Source organism: Amblyomma maculatum, chromosome 11 (assembly GCF_055883805.1).
Source record: "Amblyomma maculatum isolate TAMU_Amacu chromosome 11, ASM5588380v1, whole genome shotgun sequence".
NCBI lineage: Eukaryota > Metazoa > Arthropoda > Arachnida > Ixodida > Ixodidae > Amblyomma > Amblyomma maculatum.
The window spans coordinates 159068125-159086044 of record NC_139354.1 but is presented as its reverse complement, the minus strand read 5'-3'; the positions used below and the strand labels follow the sequence as shown (position 1 = coordinate 159086044).

The 17920-nt window shown below is 47.7% G+C and overlaps 1 protein-coding gene across 1 annotated transcript in view; it reads right to left on the bottom strand.

Moving 5' to 3' along the window:
• LOC146175270 (uncharacterized) overlaps positions 1 to 17528 on the bottom strand; it is a 303458-nt gene extending 285930 nt beyond the window's left edge. Inside the window, exon 1 of the mRNA XM_084584704.1 lies at positions 17374 to 17528. Within this exon, the coding sequence (XP_084440830.1) occupies positions 17374 to 17524 (151 nt within the window). The 5' untranslated portion in view covers positions 17525 to 17528. The remainder of the gene's footprint in view (positions 1 to 17373) is intronic.
• Between the last annotated feature and the right edge of the window lie 392 nt (positions 17529 to 17920).

Sequence of the window (17920 nt, the reverse complement as noted above, 5' to 3'; positions counted from 1 at the left end):
CATCCAAGTATATAAAAATCTGCCACTTCAAGCCAGTCACGTCAGTGCCACGTTGGAACGTGGCAGGTGCGGACCACAGGCCAAACAGCATTTTATTGAAATTTAAGAGGCCGTCTGGTGTTATGAAGGCCGTCTTCTGGCGATCTCTTTCGTCGATTTAAAATTTCCAGTACCCGCTTTAGGTCCATGGAAGAGAACTACCTATCGGTGCAGAGACGGGCTAGAGTGTCATCGATGAGAGAGAGTGGGTAGCCATTTTTCGTGGTAATGTCTTGTGCAAGCGGCGGTAATCAACGCAGAAGTAAAGTGTGCCTTCTATCTTCTTCACTAGGACGATTGGTGCAGGCGAGCTGCTCTTTCATGGCTGAAAACCTCTCGGCGAAGAATTTCCTCAACTTTATCGTGGATGGCTTGGCGTTCGCATGGCGATACATGGTAGGGGCTTTGACGTAGAGGTAAGGCGTGTTCATCTGTGATAATGCGGCACTTTGCCAACGGATTCTGTCGCGCCTTTAACGCTGAATGAAAGCACTTGCGTAGGTTTCAAGATGATGGCGGATTCGGTCTTGCCTGCCACTGGGCAGTGCTTTGCTGATGTGTAACGTGGCCTGAATATATAGGTTCCACATGCAGTCTTCTTGTTGGCCTGGATGGGCGATGTCATCTCGGCTGTCCGCTAGGTCGTCAAGGAAAGCGATTGTTGTGCCCTTATTAAGATGCCGGTATTCTTCGGTGAAATTCGTTACCAGCCCCTAAGCTGTACTCCTCCGATATGGATGATGTCTCTTGCGATGCCGAGCCCTCCTTCCAGAAGCAACTGCAGAGTCAGTGGGCGTGGCTTCTGATGCGGAAGCGATGTTCAGGAGCCATTTTTGCTTCGTTTTTCAGGTACTGGTGGGACTGATGCAGGTACATCCACCCGTCGTCTGCTTTCCTGAAATGCGTACCTTCATCAACGATGCCAACAACGAACTATTGACACGTGCTGATGTGACAAGAGTCAGCGGGATCATCGACCCGGCAGTCAGGATTTCTGCGCATGCCCCGGCGTTTGGGACGGCAGAGCCCGTGGTCCACCTAGCCTTTAAAAGGAGCCATGCATCTGCATTCATGTTCGGTGGGCTTGGCAGCAGCGCATCGGAATCGATGTTCGGGAGCCATTTTTACTTCGTTCTTCAGGTTTGTTTTTATATGCCTACTAAATGCTTCCGCAGCGATAACCGCTGCTTATTGCTGCTGCCTTGCCCACTATTCATCGCGTACTTTTTATCTGATGTCTGTTCAATCTCAAAGGATCTATTATTATGTGGTGACATTGAATCTAGCCCCGGTCCACCACAGGAAGAAATGTTGTTTCAGCTTGTTGCAGTCCAAACCAATATGACTGCCTCTATTAACATATTACTGGAAAAACAGAATACGCTCGAGAATAAAATCAGCGGTTTAACTATCCGCATTACTAACCTGGAAGACAAACTATCCTGCCTGGCAAGAATAAACAAAGTGGTCAATGATCTAAAAGTAATGGTAGCTCAGCTTGAAGATAATTCATACATGCTAAAAAAAATGTTGATTTAGAAAACAGAAGTAGAAGAAATAACTTGATTGTTTACGGCTTGGAGAAGGGCGTCTTCAGAACGTGATCAGTAAAGAACTATTTGAAGAAAAATTGGAAGTTGAAATCAATGGCGTAGAGAGGTGTCACAGGCTGGGAAAAAAGAAGATCAAAGCCGCCCCATAATTATCAAGTTTCAGGACTACAGAGAAAACCGTGCGTTGTTACAGGCACGTTCGAAGCTGAAAGGAACCAAATTCTCTGTGGCTGAAGACTTCTCCAGCCGAGTTTGTGAAATTAGAAAAAAGCTATGGCAAAGCTGCTCACTGGAGAAGGGTAGCAGCGCTAAAGCAAAACTGATATTTGATAAGCTGGTCGTTGACGGTTATATTTTCGGATGGGACGAAGTGAAGAATGAGCGCTATCGTACATCAAAAAAGAGGGAATGACGGAGACATATTGCGAACAAAAACTCACACTGATAAACGTCAACTGTCGAAGTATTGTCAGCAAAGCTACGCAACTTGAGGGCCTGCTTTTCACGCAAGGTGTAGAAATCACTACACTCACTGAAACATAGTTGGGAAAACATATTTTTGACAGCGAATTCGTGCCACAAAACTACAAGGTGTTTCGCAAAGACCGAGATGGAAAGGACGGTGGAGCGGCCATACTGCTCAAATCTTCATTGCAAAACTCTAGATTGCCAGATATTGACGATGTAGAAGGCATCTTTTGTAAGTTTTACAAGAATAATGTTCGTTACATTTTAGGAGCCGTGTACAGGCCACCTAGTTCCTGTGTGGAACTCCCTACTGAATCTAAAAAAATATATTGACCGCCATATAAAACAGAACGATAGGCTAATCTTGTCTGGCGATTTTAATTTACCAAACACTGGACTGCCTTTCGTATTCTAATAACATCATTGAGCAAACTATGCTTGGTATTTCCATTGACTTTGACCTGCTTCAGGTAGTTAAAGATTGTACTAGAGTGCACAATGGTTCACATTCAATTTTTGATCTAATTTTGTAAATGGTACTATCAAAGGAAGCGTCGAATGCTGTGTAACGACCAGTATTTCTGATCATAAAGCTGTTGTACTACCATTGATGAAGTCAAACATTGATCGCCGAAATACTGTCAGTTTCTTTCCGAATTTGTTTCGTGCACATGATGAATCTGTTATTGATATTGTGGAAGAAAGCCAGGTTGAGACGGCAAGGCAAGGGATGCCGCGTCTGGCGCTTATTCCGATGGACAACCGAGACGCGTGCCACCGGTGGCGCCGCGGTATGATGAAGATGACGATGGTATGTACACGTGAAAGAAGATCCTTGGAAGGCTCACACATTTCCCCGGGGGGTCGGAAGCGGTCAACTTGGCCGCTGCTAAGCACCTGCTGTTAGATGACATCCTCAAGGCACTGCAGATGAAGTTATGTGATGTTAGGAAGATAGTGAGAGACCGGAAAGCGTGGCGTGACATGGTCCATAGGGTCACGAAGAGTCGGACACGACTGAACGACTGAACTGACCTGAACTGAAGCAACTGCTGTATCGTGGCGCACAAATGGCTTCAAACGAGACACATCAACTATCTCAAGTGCCGCGGTGACGTAGATCGGCTGGGGGATGAATAGGTGTCACTTTGTAGTTCACTGAGGACGTTTGACGATGGCCGTGTATGGACCAAGGTAGCGGTGATGAAATTTGTCACTAAGGCCAGGGGTGCGGAAAAGTGCGGACGGAAGGAGACCTCACGATGAGTAGAATCGTAACAACTCTTGCGATCTTCCTGGCAGGCTTCTGTGTTGAGGCGAGCAAGGTGACGGCATCTGGTCACACGGGATACGAACTGTGCAGGTACTGATGTGGCGGAGGGGTCGGACGTAGAGAAGAATGAACTGTTGGGAGCTGTGGTGGGAGGGCTGCCATAAACGAGGAAAAATGGAGAGTAACCGGTTGTCCGCTGTACTGCTGTATTATATGCGAATGTGACGAGTGGTAAAATAGTGTCCCAATTTTGATGATCCGGTGTGATGTACATTGAGATCATATCCCATAACGTGCGATTAAATCGTTCCGTCAGACCGTTAGTCTGAGGATGGTAGCTTGAAGTGGTCTTGTGAAGGGTGGATGATGCGTGGAGAACTTCGGCAACGACTGTCGATAAGAACGTCGTTCCTTGGTCACTTAGGAGCACCCATGGAGCGCCATGCCGCGATACAATATATCGCAAAAAGAACTTTGCAACTTCTTGAGCCGAGCCAGTGGGCACAGGTGCTGTCTCCGCGTAGCGCGTAAGGTGATCCACGGTCGTGATGATCCAATGGTTTCCCCGATCAGAGAGAAGCAGGGGACCATATTAGTCGATGCCGACTACTTCGAATGGTGCGGCTGGACAAGGAAGGGGTTGTATTAGGCCAGAAAGTGGAGAAGTAGGCCGTTTGCGACGTTGGCACAGGGGGCAGGAAGCGACGTATTTAGCTACACTGGAGGACAGGCCAGGCCAGAAGAACCGTCTCTTCACGCGGTCGTAGGCTTTGTGAAAACCTAGGTGACCTGCCGTAGCGTCATCGTGCAGAGCCGCTAGGATACTTGGGCGAAGCACACGCGGAAGGCCTGGGATCCAGCGGGTTCCCTCAGGGCAATACACGTAGCGGAGTAGGAGGTCATATTCGAGCTTGAAGTTGCGTAACTGTCGGCGGAGCCTAGCATTGGGTGGGTTCAAAGCGCCATTAAGGCGGTCGATGATGGGCCGGCAGTAGGCGTCGGCTAGTTGCAGCGACCGGAGAGCGTGTTTGTTGTCAGAGGCGTCAACAGAAACTGCTGTGATATGCGTCGGAGGAAGAGAGAATTGGCTGTGGTCAGAGGAGGAAATACATTGCGTAGAAAATCTCCAGGTTGATGGCATTAGTGGGCAGCGAGAAAGCGTGTCAGCATCTTGGTGGGAGCGACCCGATTTATAAACGACGTCAAACTGGTACTCTTGTAGGCGTAGAATCCAACGACCAAGTCGGCCTGTCAATTTTTTCAGCGAAGACAACCAGAAAAGAGTACGGTGATAGGTCACAACTGTGAAGGGGCGACCATATAGATAAGGACGAAATTTCTTAACCGCCCGGACACAAGGCATTCCTGTTCGGTAATGTTATAATTTTTCTCAGCTGCAGTCATGGTCTGGCTGGCGAAGGCAATCACTTTCTCATGGGAAGTTGCGTCGCGTTGTAGAAGTACAGCGCTGAGACCGCGACCACTGGCATCAGTGTACAGGATAGTTGCAGCGGTGTCGCTAAAGTGGCCAAGAACAGGATCCGATGTCAGGGCGTGCTTGAGGTTCTTGAATGCAGTTTCGCACTGTGCCGTCCACACGAAAGCGCTGCGCGCTTTAAGTAGTTCATAAAGAGGAGCAGCAATGATGCAAAATCTCTAATAAAGCGGCGGAAATGGGATGCCAGGCCGAGAAAACTGCGCAAATCTGCAGTCCGTTGATGACGAGCAAAATTCAGGACCGCCATAATTTTTTTCAGGGTCTAGACGAATGCCATCATGACTAACTAGATGTCCCAATACTTTAATTTGATTCTGTGCAAAGTGGCGCTTCTTGGTGTTGAGTTGAAGCGAGACATGAGAACTTCATTCAGGCGCGTAAGATGGTTGTTAAAAGTTGACGAAAAGATAGCACCAGTAACATAAACAGGTTCTGCATTTTAGTCCACGAAGTACTGTGCCGATCATTCTTTCAAATGTCGTTGGTGCTTTACAAAGTTCGAAGGGCATAATATTAAATTCGTAAAGTCCATCGGGAGTTACGAAAGAAGTTTTTTCTTTGTCATCTTCGTGCATAGATATTTGCCAATAACCAGAATGGAGCTCCAAGGTCGAGAAATATTCAGCGCCTTGGACAGAGTCAAGGGCGTCATGAATTCGCTGATTCGGGTACATCTTTGCGGGTAATTTTGCTGAATGCACGGTAGGCGACACAAAAGCGTACCGACCCGTCCTTCTTTTTTAACATACTACTGGAGAGGACCATGGGCTTGTTCAGGGATGAATAATATTGCGACGGAGCATGTCATTAACATTTTCTTGAATAACTTTTCTTTCAGAGAGAGAAACCCGATAAGGGCGTCGGCAAACCATAGAGGTACCTTCAGTAAAGATGCGGTGGTGTGCAACACTAGTCCGTCCCAGTGGTGGGGAAGTGGCATCAAAAATGGCTTGGTGATGTCGAAGTAATGTCAGCTGTTTTTGGCGTTGGTTAGGCGTGAGGTTCGGATTAATAGTCTTTGAGAGAACAGGAAAAAAGCAGTCTGTCGAAACTCGTTGCTGAGGCAGAGGGGCGGTCAGCACATCAGTGACAAAGGTTGAACATCCAATATGCAAGGCAGAGAAGTTCTTTTTGGGAGCACGAGGGATTCACGTGAAGTGTTAGTGGCCGCTACTATCGCTGAGCCGTTTCGGAACCGGACAAGACTTGACGGGAAGGCGATGCCGCGTGCAAGATGACGATGAAACAGCACGATAAGTACGTCTCCGTCAGTGATGTGGTCAGAAACAACGGTAAGTAGTTTTTCGCACTGAGGAGGCAAAACAGTATCAGCTGCGACAATGAGGGGATAATGTCGTTCAGAAAAGTCAGATGCACAATCACTGTCTGTCATATGGATGACACGTGTGCTGATAGCGCCTGTGCCGCGTCTGAAACATTGTCTGTCCGTGACGTCACTGGTCACACGTGTGCTTGCTATATAAGATGCTGTTCGCGTGAAATAAATGGTTGTTGTTATCGTGCCGGGATCGGGGCAAGTCTCAGTTCCTTCTTGCCCGCTGCCCGGCCGCGCTCGGCGTCCGGCCAGGGACCGAACGCGACATGGTGTCAGAAGTGGGATCCTCTGGCGTTTGAGAGGCGTTGCCTTAACTTCGTCAACGGGCGCCATGTCAGAGGACAACGCAGCCAAGCCCTCTCACGGCATGTTCGCGGTTCCAGCTCCGCCAAGGTTTGACTTCGACCGGACGTCCGAATGGCCTTCTTGGATCCAACTCTTTGATGACTACCGCTTCGCCTCGGGCCTAAATGAGCGGAATGAAGAAGCGCAGGTCCGGACGCTACTTTATACGATGGGCAGGCAAGCAAGAGAAATCTTCTCTACTTTTTCATTACCTGAAGAAGAACAGAAGCAATACGAAGTCGTCAAAAAGAAGTTCGACGAGCACTTTGTCGCCGCAAGGAACCTTGTTTATGAGAGCGCGTGCTTTCACCGTCGCACTCAAGAACCTGGAGAGTCCGTCGACCAATTCGTTACCGCGTTGCACACGATGGCGGACCGGTGCGACTACAAGGAAAAGGAACGCATGATTCGCGACAGGTTCGTGGTCGGCCTCAGGGACGCTAAGCTCTCTGAGTCCCTTCAAATGGATGCGAATTTGACTCTCACCAGCGCTTTGGCAAAAGCGCGTTTAAAGGAGACCGTCCAACGACAGCAGCTGCAACTGCGAGAAACCGGCGACGAACCCTTGGTAACGGCGACCGGCAATCTTGACGCGGTCAGCAACCAAGGACAGCCCAGAAAGTATTCTTCAGGACAGCACTCGGACAGCTCGTCAAAGAACTATTCATCTGGAATACAAGGTCCGCGTCCCAGAGTCCAGTCCTACCGACCAGGCACCCCCGGGTCATGCCCCAACTGCGGTCAAGGAACGCACCCCAGAGCCTCGTGCCCGGCAAAAGCAGCCAAATGCAACTACTGCGGTTGTTCCGGACACTTCGCAGCGGTATGTCGAAAAAAGGCTGCACGTGATGGAAAGAAGGTACAGCTTTCTTCTCTCCATATGGACAAGGCGGCGTTCTTCGTTGGCGTAGTGAACGGGGAGTACTCTAATTCTCGGTATGTACAGGTCGTCATTAACAGCACTCCGGCGTTCGCAAAAGTTGATTCCGGTGCCGAAGTTTCTGTTGTGCCCTCGACGTTTCCCGGTTTACCTACCAGGCTAGAAAAGTGCGACCTAATCCTAACAGGCCCGTCGAATGAGCCACTGAATGTTTTGGGAAAGTTTCATGCCACTATCCAGTGGAAACAAAACACTGTACGGCAAATTGTGTACGTGGTCTCACCATTACGCTCCGTACGTTTGGGTCTCCCAGCGCTTGAGGCTCTGGAAGTTATTAAATTTGCGGACTCGGTCAGTAGCGCAACAGCCGTCGAAGCTTCCTACCCGCAGCTTTTCAGTGGTCTAGGAGCGATAAAAGGAGAATACAAAATTAGACTAAAGCCGAACTCGACACCTTTTGCAATTCATGTTGCGCGTCGCATAGCCTTACCCTTGCGTGACCGAGTTAAGCAAGAGCTCGAGCGTATGGAGCGAGATGGCGTGATCCGCAAAGTAGAAGAACCAACAGAATGGTGTGCAGGAATTGTGCCAGTACTCAAACCTTCTGGAGCGGTTCGTATTTGCGTTGACTTGACTCAATTAAACAAAAGTGTACTTCGCGAACGCTATGTCATGCCGACTGTGGATGATAGCCTCGGTCTTTTAGGTGGTGCGTCTGTGTTTTCGAAGTTGGACGCCAACTCTGGCTTCTTTCAGATTAAGTTGTCGCCCGAATGCCAGTTGTTAACTACGTTCATAACGCCAGTTGGGCGATACTGTTTTCAAAGACTGCCGTTTGGAATAACGTCGGCACCCGAGATCTTTCAGAGGAAAATGTCGCAGATACTTGAAGGAATCCCAGGCGTGATAAACCTGATGGATGATGTGCTCATTTTTGGTAACGACAAGGCTCAACATGACGAACGCCTGCGTCTAACTTTAGATCGTCTCGCCAGTGCCGGTGTTACGCTAAACAAAGAAAAGTGTGCCTTTGGGGTAACTGAGATAAAATTTATTGGCTGTGTGCTTAGTAAAGATGGCATCAAGCCGGATCCTGAAAAAGTTCGTGCTATCAAAGAACTGGCGACGCCAGCTAACGTGTCTGACGTTCGACGGCTGCTCGGTATGGCTAATCATCTGGCAAGATTCATACCAGATTTGGCTTCGAAAACGGCGCCTTTACGTCACTTGCTTTTGAAGGGTTCCGAATGGACGTGGGGACCAGCCCAAGAGCAAGCGCTGTCGTACGTCAAAGACGTTATCTCTTCGAAGCGCGTCATGGCTAACTATGATGTAAAGTACCCTACGATTCTTTCCGCTGACGCGTCATCATTCGGTTTGGGGGCCGTATTGATACAAGTTCAACCAAACAATGAAAAAAGACCTGTTGCATTTGCGTCACGCTCGCTGACGCCTGCCGAAACCAAATACTCTCAGATTGAGAAGGAAGCGTTGGCAATGACTTGGGCGGCAGAACGATTCGAAGGGTACATCAAAGGTCTTGAAATTGTGTTTGAAACCAACCACAAACCACTTGTAACGTTGTTGGGAAAATCACCTTTAGATGTTTTGCCTCCTCGTATTCAGCGCTTTCGCATGAGACTTATGCGGTTCAGCTTTACGGTTGTGCATGTCCCGGGTAAGAGCCTCGTTACTGCAGATGTATTGTCTAGAGCCCCGATTCAGGGAAACCAAATTGATGCTCATGCGCTGAGTGTTGGCGAAGTCGCGAAATTCGTTTCGGGCTGTTTGACAAATGCCGTCGAGGCTAGCCTTTTTGAACGAGTCAAGGCTGAACAAGCAGCCGATGAAGTTTGTCAAGCTCTCACAAAATTCAGCCTGGAAGGCTGGCCCAAGTTCTCATCGCTGTCGATGGTGTTGCGTCCATACTGGCAGGAAAGAGCAACGCTGACAGTCGCTGAAGGCGTGCTACTCAAAGGTGTGCGGCTAGTGATTCCACAAAAATTACGCGCAGAGGTCTGGAGGCGCTTGCACGAGAGTCACCAAGGAATCGAGAAATGCAGAGCTCGAGCCATAGAGTCCGTATGGTGGCCTGGATTGAGTTGCCAGCTGAGAGCGTTGGTAACTGATTGCCCAGTGTGCGCGGAACACAGGCAACAAAAGTCGGAACCAATGATTCCGACAACCACTCCACAGCGTCCTTGGCAAAAGCTAGGTGTTGATCTCTGCCATATTGAGGGAAAATGGTATTTGGTGGTAGTAGATTATTTTTCTAGATACCCAGAGGTAGCCTTGCTATCTTCGACAAAAAGTGTCACTGTCATTATGCACCTCAAAAGTTTCTTTGCAAGACATGGCATACCAGAGGTTGTCATCTCGGATAATGGAACACAATTTGTATCTCAGGAATTCCAGTCTTTTGCTCGCGACTATGGCTTCCGCACTGTGACGACGAGCCCCAGATACCCTCAGGCAAATGGGGAAGTAGAAAGGATGGTCCAAACAATTAAACGGCTGATTATAAAAGCTAAGGACCCCTATCTTTCGCTGCTAGCGTACAGGGACACCCCAGGGCCACTGGGAAAAAGCCCTGCAGAGCTTCTGATGGGCAGGAGGCTACGCACAACAGTCCCTGTCCCTCCCAAGAGCCTTCTGCCCCAGAAGGTGAGCCTGAAAAAGTTCAGAGATCGCGATGTAACCATCCGACAGCGGCAGCGTAGGTACTTCAATAGTCGTCATAGGGCTCTTCCGCTGCCAGCCCTCAAACCAGGAGCGGAAGTATGGGTGACAGACTGCAAAGTGAAAGCGCGAGTCCTACGTCCTGCACAACGTCCGAGGTCGTATGTAGTTAGAACTTCTACGGGTGTAGTTCTAGAAAGAAACAGGAAATTCCTGGTGCGCTTTGTTTCCCAGCAGAATGACTGCGAGGAAGGAGGAGGTAGCTATGAGTTTCCGCAGGCATATGATAGTCGGGTAGAAATGGAACAGGAAACTAATCCATCTAAACCGAAGGCACCTGCCGATCCATCCGATACCCCCTTGCCACAAACTAGCCCTCCTGGATATAGAACACGATTTGGCCGTCATGTCCGACCGCCAGACCGATATGGGTTCAATGACTGACTGTTATTTTGTTTTGAGCATTGGTTGCATCCATTAAAAAGTGTTCATCCTTTGTTGGTGGCAGTGCTAAGTTTGTTGCAAATGCCAATGTATCTTTTCAGAGAAAAGGGGAGATGTGCTGATAGCGCCTGTGCCGCGTCTGAAACATTGTCTGTCCGTGACGTCACTGGTCACATGTGTGCTTGCTATATAAGATGCTGTTCGCGTGAAATAAAAGGTTGTTGTTATCGTGCCGGGATCGGGGCAATTCTCAGTTCCTTCTTGCCCGCTGCCCGGCCGCGCTCGGCGTCCGGCCAGGGACCGAACGCGACAACACGGTCGCCACAGGAAATTAACGCTGAAGCAGTTCATAAAAAATCGCATCCAAAAATCATCGGATGCGCAAAAAGCACAGCAAACTTCACACGGTGGCGGATGCCGTCGGTAACAATTCGCACAGCGCACTTTGCTGAAGGGCGCAGAGCAACGTAATTGGCTCCACGCAGTTCAGGTTCATCATATGGTGTCGTCGCTTTTCGTAAGCGGTAGCACAAATCAGCGTCAATAACAGAAATTGCAGCCCCTGTATCAACCAAAGTTTCGACCAATAACCCTTCAGCGAAACAGATATCATTGTACGGGCGATGAGGAGGACTTTTAGTAAGTTGGCAGAGTGCAGTTCGACCTCCGGCAACTACATCACTTAGTTTTCCGAATGGCGGACAGGGAGAGTGGTTCTGGGCGGGGTGCAGGAGGGCCGGATGCCATAGGTTGGGTGATTGTTGCAAGCTCTTCTTTAATGATGCTGCGGAGACCAGAGTCATTAGAAGTTACGGAAGAATTATCGCACCCGTGCCGACAGAAAATTTGAGGACTTGGAGATCCTTGCGGATGATGGCTCGAATCAGTGCCCGCAGATCGAGGTCAGCAGAGGTTGGGCCGGTAGCGATGCTGGGCTGCAATCGGGAGGACTGGAGCTGGTCGAGGCGTTGGCAGGTTGTAATAATTGCATCAACAGTTGAAGGATTTTGGGCAATTAGGGTGTTATAAGCCACAAAATTAATTCCTTTCATGACGTGGTGTAAGCGTTCAGCTTCCGACATGGTGAGACTAATACGCCAGCAATGTGCAAGTATGGCCTCTATATAAGAGGCATATGACTCATCGGGACCTTGAAGGCGGGAAGCGAGCTTGATCTTTGCGATCTCGGTTCGAACTGCTGGGTCCGCGTAGAATTGGCGGAACTGCTGCTTGAATGTGGTCCAGTTAGTGGTGTGGGATTCGAGGTTAATAAACCAGGTTCTGGCGACCTCAATGAGGTATAAAGAAACATTAAGAAATTTCAGAGCATCTTCCCACCGGTTGTAGGCACTGCAGCGTTCATAGGTATCCAGCCAGTACTCGACGTCTTCATCGCGACGACCAGCGAACAGCGGCGGGTCGTGTTTTCGTGTGGGCGCAGTCGGAAGGGGTGGTGCAGCCGAGGTAGACGGTCCTGCCGGTTCGTGGGTACTCTCGGTAGACACTACGATGGTGGCAGGTGGTAAACAGCGACCGGAACGTAGCTCCAGCGAGAGGCAGGGCACAAAACACCAAAGGGGTCAAGTCCCAGCTCCACCACTTGCGGAAGAAGGCCAGGTCGAGACGGCAAGATCGAGATGGCAAGGCAAGGGATGCCGTGTCTGGCGTTTATTCCGATGGACAACCGAGGCGCGTGCCACCGGTGGTGCCGCGGGATGATAAAAATGACGATGGTATGTACACGTGAAAGAAGACCCTCGGAAGGCTCACAATATGGTTGACTTTCATTATGACCGCTTTATAAATTTTAATGGAAATGTGAATGACTTTTGGCTATTTTTCAAAAGTACCGCCTTTCAGAGTATTGAACGCTTCGTTCCAAAAATTACCAAAAGGTCTCCAATATGTAACCCGTGGATTACACGAGACATTACACTCACAACGAAAACTAAAAAAGAATGAAAAAAAAGGTTAAGAGCAGGAAACTGTTCCCAAACAATCATTGATGAACAAACAGAAAAACTAAAACAGCTGATTACCCATGACAAGGAAAGGTACTCTTCTACTCAGCTACCTACTTTCATTAAAACATCCCCTGAGAAATTCTGGACGCAGATAACTTAGTTTCACGATCTCATGATGCTTTTAAAGTAAATGGTATGTGTGAGCGTGATGATGCTTTGGTGTCCACGGCTTTCACTGATTACTTCAAATCGGTGTTTACGCAGGATGACTGCTTTCTTCCTTGCTATTCAGTGAATTTACCTTCTATTCCTGATGTGATTTCCGAGGCAGCTGTTCTCAATTTATTATTGAATCTTGATGTAGATATCTCCCGGACCAGATGACATTCCCAATGCATTCCTGAAGCGTTATGCAGAATGGTGTGCCACGTATTTATGCATCTTATTTAACAAATCATTAAATGAAGGCTCATTACCGGATGACTGGAGAACGGCAAGAATTTAACCAATTTATAAAACTGAAGGCAAAACATCTATTAACAATTACTGTCCGATATCGTTAACACCTGCAGCATGGCAGGTTTTAGAATACATCATTCATGAACATATAGCAGATTTTCTTGAACAAAATGAGTTTCTAACAGCATGGCTTTAGACGAGGATTTTCCACTGCCACTCAGCTAGTATAAACTATATATGATTTTGCGGAGGCAATAAATGAAGGGAAGCAGATTGACGCTATATTTATGGACTTTAAAAAAGCATTTGATGAAGTTTCGTATAACAAGCTTCTTCACAAATTAGGCAATGTACTACAAATGACAAATTACCGCCTTGAATAGCAGCCTACTTAAGAAACCGTTGTCAGTTTGTAGTAGTAAATAATTCATCTTCCTCTGCAGTTCCTGTTGATTCCGGCGTTCCCCAAGGATCAGTTCTTGGGCTACTGCTCTTCTTGATCTTTATTAATGATATTATCGATAACATCTTAGTTTCTGTTAGACTGTATGCTGATGATTATGTGTTATATGAAAAGATTGCTACTGCTGAGGACCTACTCCGGTTAAATAACGATTTCACTAACGTAATAACATGGTGTGACCAATGACAAATGTGCGTTAATTACGATAAAACAGCCTTCATGCGTATAACTCAGAAAAAGAAGCCTCTCTTGTCTAACTATACAGCTAAAAACAATGTTCTCTCTGAAGTGTATACATACAAGTACCTTGGCCTGCGGATCTGCAGTAACCTCTCCTGGACAGAGCATGTTGACAACGTTGCAGCAAATGCCATACGCAAACTATTTTTCCTCCGACGTGCTCTCAAGCTCAGCCCCCCGAGTGTACGTTCACTTTCATATAGCACTATTATTCGCCCTATGCTAGGATATGCCGTCATAATAAGGGATCCTTTCACTAAATCTAACATTGCCAAATTAGACAGAGTCCAAAAGAAAGCAGTACAGTTTATTTAAATATCATATAACCGCACATCTATCACTGCTCTTCTTAATCAAAGTCGTTTTTTTCCAGCCTCTCACAGAAACCGCATCTGTCGCCTAAAATTGTTTTTTCAGTTAAAGGCCAGTACAATATTGACACATCCAACATTTTATAGTTCTCCTCGTGGTACAACACAAGACGACTGCATGATTTTACAGTAACACCATTACACGCACGAGTTAACACCTATTAGTACTCCTTTTTTCACAGAACCATTACAGAGTGGAATAGCTATAACTAATGATGCAGTAACGTAAACTTCACTAAAAAGGTTTGAAAACCGCCTTTAACTTTTTTATATTGTTGTACCGCTACATTCCTGTGTTTCGTTTGCACTTTTGCAATTGTGTTGTTCTTATTTAAGACAGTTGTGTTGTTTCCAGCATTGATGTACTTCCATATTGCGTGTCCACCCTGCGAAGGTCTTGTAAAAGATCGCGGTATCAATAAATAAAAAAATAAAAAACTGAGTGCTTCCTTTGACGACACCATTGGCGGTTTCGATTTGGGCGTTGCCCCCGCAGGCGACGGCGCTTGATTGGGGCGGCACGGTTAAGTCTCCATCGAGGACTTGAGAGCGATGTGATGCATCGATGTCGTTGTGGAAGGTATGGCGTTGTCCTTCGAGAGCTTGATGAGTTTTGAGCGAGGTTCTATCTTCGCCCGACGCTCGTTCAGAAAAACCCACGCCTGGAATCACGAAAACACCGCTGTAGAACCACGAAGCTCGTGGGGGTAAGTACACGCATTTACGGTTATTGCAGTGCATCGTCCCCACGGAGTAATGAGGTTATTACCAGCGGTGCGAGTTAGCGGGGCATCCCAAGTTGTCGTTACTGTCCTGGGCTTAAAGGCAAACGGTCCACTAATGACTACTAGGGCAATGACTGCACGACCATTGACAGCAACTTCAAAGTCACTTGTTCGCGTCATCGCATTGCCAGGGGCCTTGGTGTCCGATCTCTGCTCCATCGTTTATTTAGGTAATGGCCGGAACACACCGTTTTCACTTCCCTGGGCGTTAAGCGTTGAGGTCGGCTTGCACGTCTGTCATGTCGTCGTCGATTTTGTCGTACTTTGCGGCTGTGTCACTTTACAGACTGGGCGCGTGTTCGTCGAGGTATTCTTTACAAGGTGCAGTGTGGTAAAAACAGTACCGTTGTCTCTCGTCGTCGGAGGATCTTCGGTTTTTCGCCGCTGATAAACGCCACCTCAAACTATTGCTGCCTTTCATTTCCCATACGGGGGCTAAGGGACCTTCCTTGCACGTAACCGCGGCAAGGCTATGCAAATCGGGCATTTTACGGTGATGGGGAGCGTAACAAACGTCTTGGAGACACGTGCTTTCCCCTTCTGAGGAAGTCTTCGATTCGTTCTGGTCGCTCGCCAGTAAGAGGTCGTGGGGAGTCGATGGCGAAACCTCGCAGGCCAATACATATATGTACAATCACGGAAGATGTGCTAGCCTCAGAGGGGTCGATTGTTAGATGTTCTCCAGGCATCGCATTTCCTGGAGGTTCGCAAATCGGGAATTTAATTCGGGGTTAAAGGGGGGCCTGGGCTCTTTCTTTTCGGACGACATTTGCAAAAGCATTCAAAAATTCCCTTTTAATTGTCTCCCAATCCTTCAGCAAAGTCTCACGATTTTTTAATCAAATTCGGGCAGAATCTTGAAGAGCAAAGTATCCTTGCCTTACCCTCATTTCCTCATTGCAAGCGCTGTACGTTGACACGCGTTCAAATAGGTCGAGCCAGTCTTCCGCATCCTCATCCGGTCCTCCTTGGAAGCAGGGAGGCTCACGGGGATGGACGAAAAGGACCGGTACTGTAGACTGGGCCATTGTCAATTTCGGGACTTTATTGAGGGTTCGAACGTAGTCCGGCAGCAGACCGTGATCGAGTTAGAGCCCTTGAAGTCGTCCCCTGGTTCGGTGGTCTGTAGGTTGGTCCCGCAGGGGTACAGAAACAATTCTGAGGTCTTCGCTTGAATGGGCAGGCCGGATTTCAAATAACAGCACACCGATCAGATGTCACGTATACGATGACAAGCCCATTAGCCACAATTAAGACAATGGCATTGCACTTGAATGAAACTTATTTTTGGGCTTACTTGCGTCCGCAAAAGAACCAAAATATTCGGCAGCGGCGATAACAACAAACGTGCTCATTGGTCGTAGAACTAAGAATGCCCGTTCCATATTCATCAGCGCTCAATGTAAATGCGGCGAGAAAACAGCTAGCGAGAGCCGGAAATGGTGACTACCACGACCTGGAACATTGCACAAGCATATGCAAGCGGCCGGTATCTTCGAGACAAATCTCGGCGCATCTTGCGGGACAAAGAAACTGATAAAGTTTCGTCTCGTAATAACGAGTATGAACGAAGGAAGATTACAGAATTGATTAGCGTGCCAGAATCAGAGTGATAAGGCCGCATGCCAGCGACTGTCGAAAAAAGAACAAATAAAGATTCGAATGGTTTGCGGCGATATGACTGACCTGTGCCTGTTAAATAGGAACTCCAAGTCGCGCTGGCGATTCGGGTACAGCAGGGGACGAAGTGCCTTTCCGAGCGCCTCATCAGCAGGTACTCTGACTCGCTGCTGGATGACGAATTCCTCGGGGACAGTAGCGACGCCAGTAGTTTCACATAGTCCCCCTTACATGAAGGACTGCGGTGATCTTAATGACCCTGAACATCTTCATACATTTGTTTGGATCTATGCATTCCATTTCGATCAGGCCACGCTCGCACAAGGTACGACGTGGTACTGGCTGAGAGAGCATATAGAACATCACATCAATCTCTACCGGACAACATGCCGAATAGAGAAGCTCGTCACCACTCTATATGCGGCCATCGTAGCTGTTTACAGCACAGATGCTCTTAGTGATCGTAGACTCACAAAAAATGTCACTCGCGAGCGAATCTCACAAGTTGAAAAACAGAAACCTGAGAAACAGCACAAAGCAGATTGACATAGCTGATAACACAAAAAAAGATTTCTTCATGACAAATTCTATGAAATTGTTTTGAAATTTCTTATTTATATGACAATTTTAAAAAGTACTTTAGCCAAAGGAAACACTTATCGCTATGGCCACTATCATCGTCGAAACTCACGTACGGATACGGCAAGCGTAAAGCTAAAACGCATGCTAAAACGTTTCTGCCATTACGGCAAGACATATTTCATATAAGGCGACGGTAGCTACGGCAGCGCTCTACGATTGTAATGTACGGCTGCTGAAACGCTCTAGCATCTGCCCACACACACTATGCCGACCCACTGTGGTGACGGACCAATGAGGCAGTAATTGATGCGCCGCTTTTCAGAGACGAGAAAAGTAGTAGCATGTGCTTTGGTGAGGACTAAAATTACTCTTACCGATAACGTAGTCGTACTCGTCGCGCAGTTTCTCCGTGTGGTAGACGCTCATGTCGGGAGGCTGGCTAAGCTGTAGCATGGCGAGCACCTGCGCCAGCAGAAAGGCACCCCACTTGGGGATGACGAAGGGGATCTCCACCGAGCTGATCATGATGACGCTCCTCCTGTGAAGAGTACATAAGGTAGGCTCTAATTATCTGGTTGCATTCAAATTAAGTAAACAAAAAACCTTGACGTGCGCACTCGGATTAGCAACAAAAAGGTGAGTCACAGGTGAATGAATAACGTGCAACATATTCTCCAGCTGAATAAAGCCGAATATGCGAGCATTTATTGGGCAGGGTTGGTGCGAGCCTTCAATACGGCGTTGCAAAAATGGTGAATTACTGGTAATGCACTTATTTTTGTGTAATGGCATTGCACTTTTAACTGTAAGGTACGATCTGGTTGTGTATATTGTGTATTACTACGCATTGAGGTATTGCTGCGATTACGTCGTTTTAAGAGCTAGCCAAAATACTGAGATTTTGTATTATATAGTGTTAAT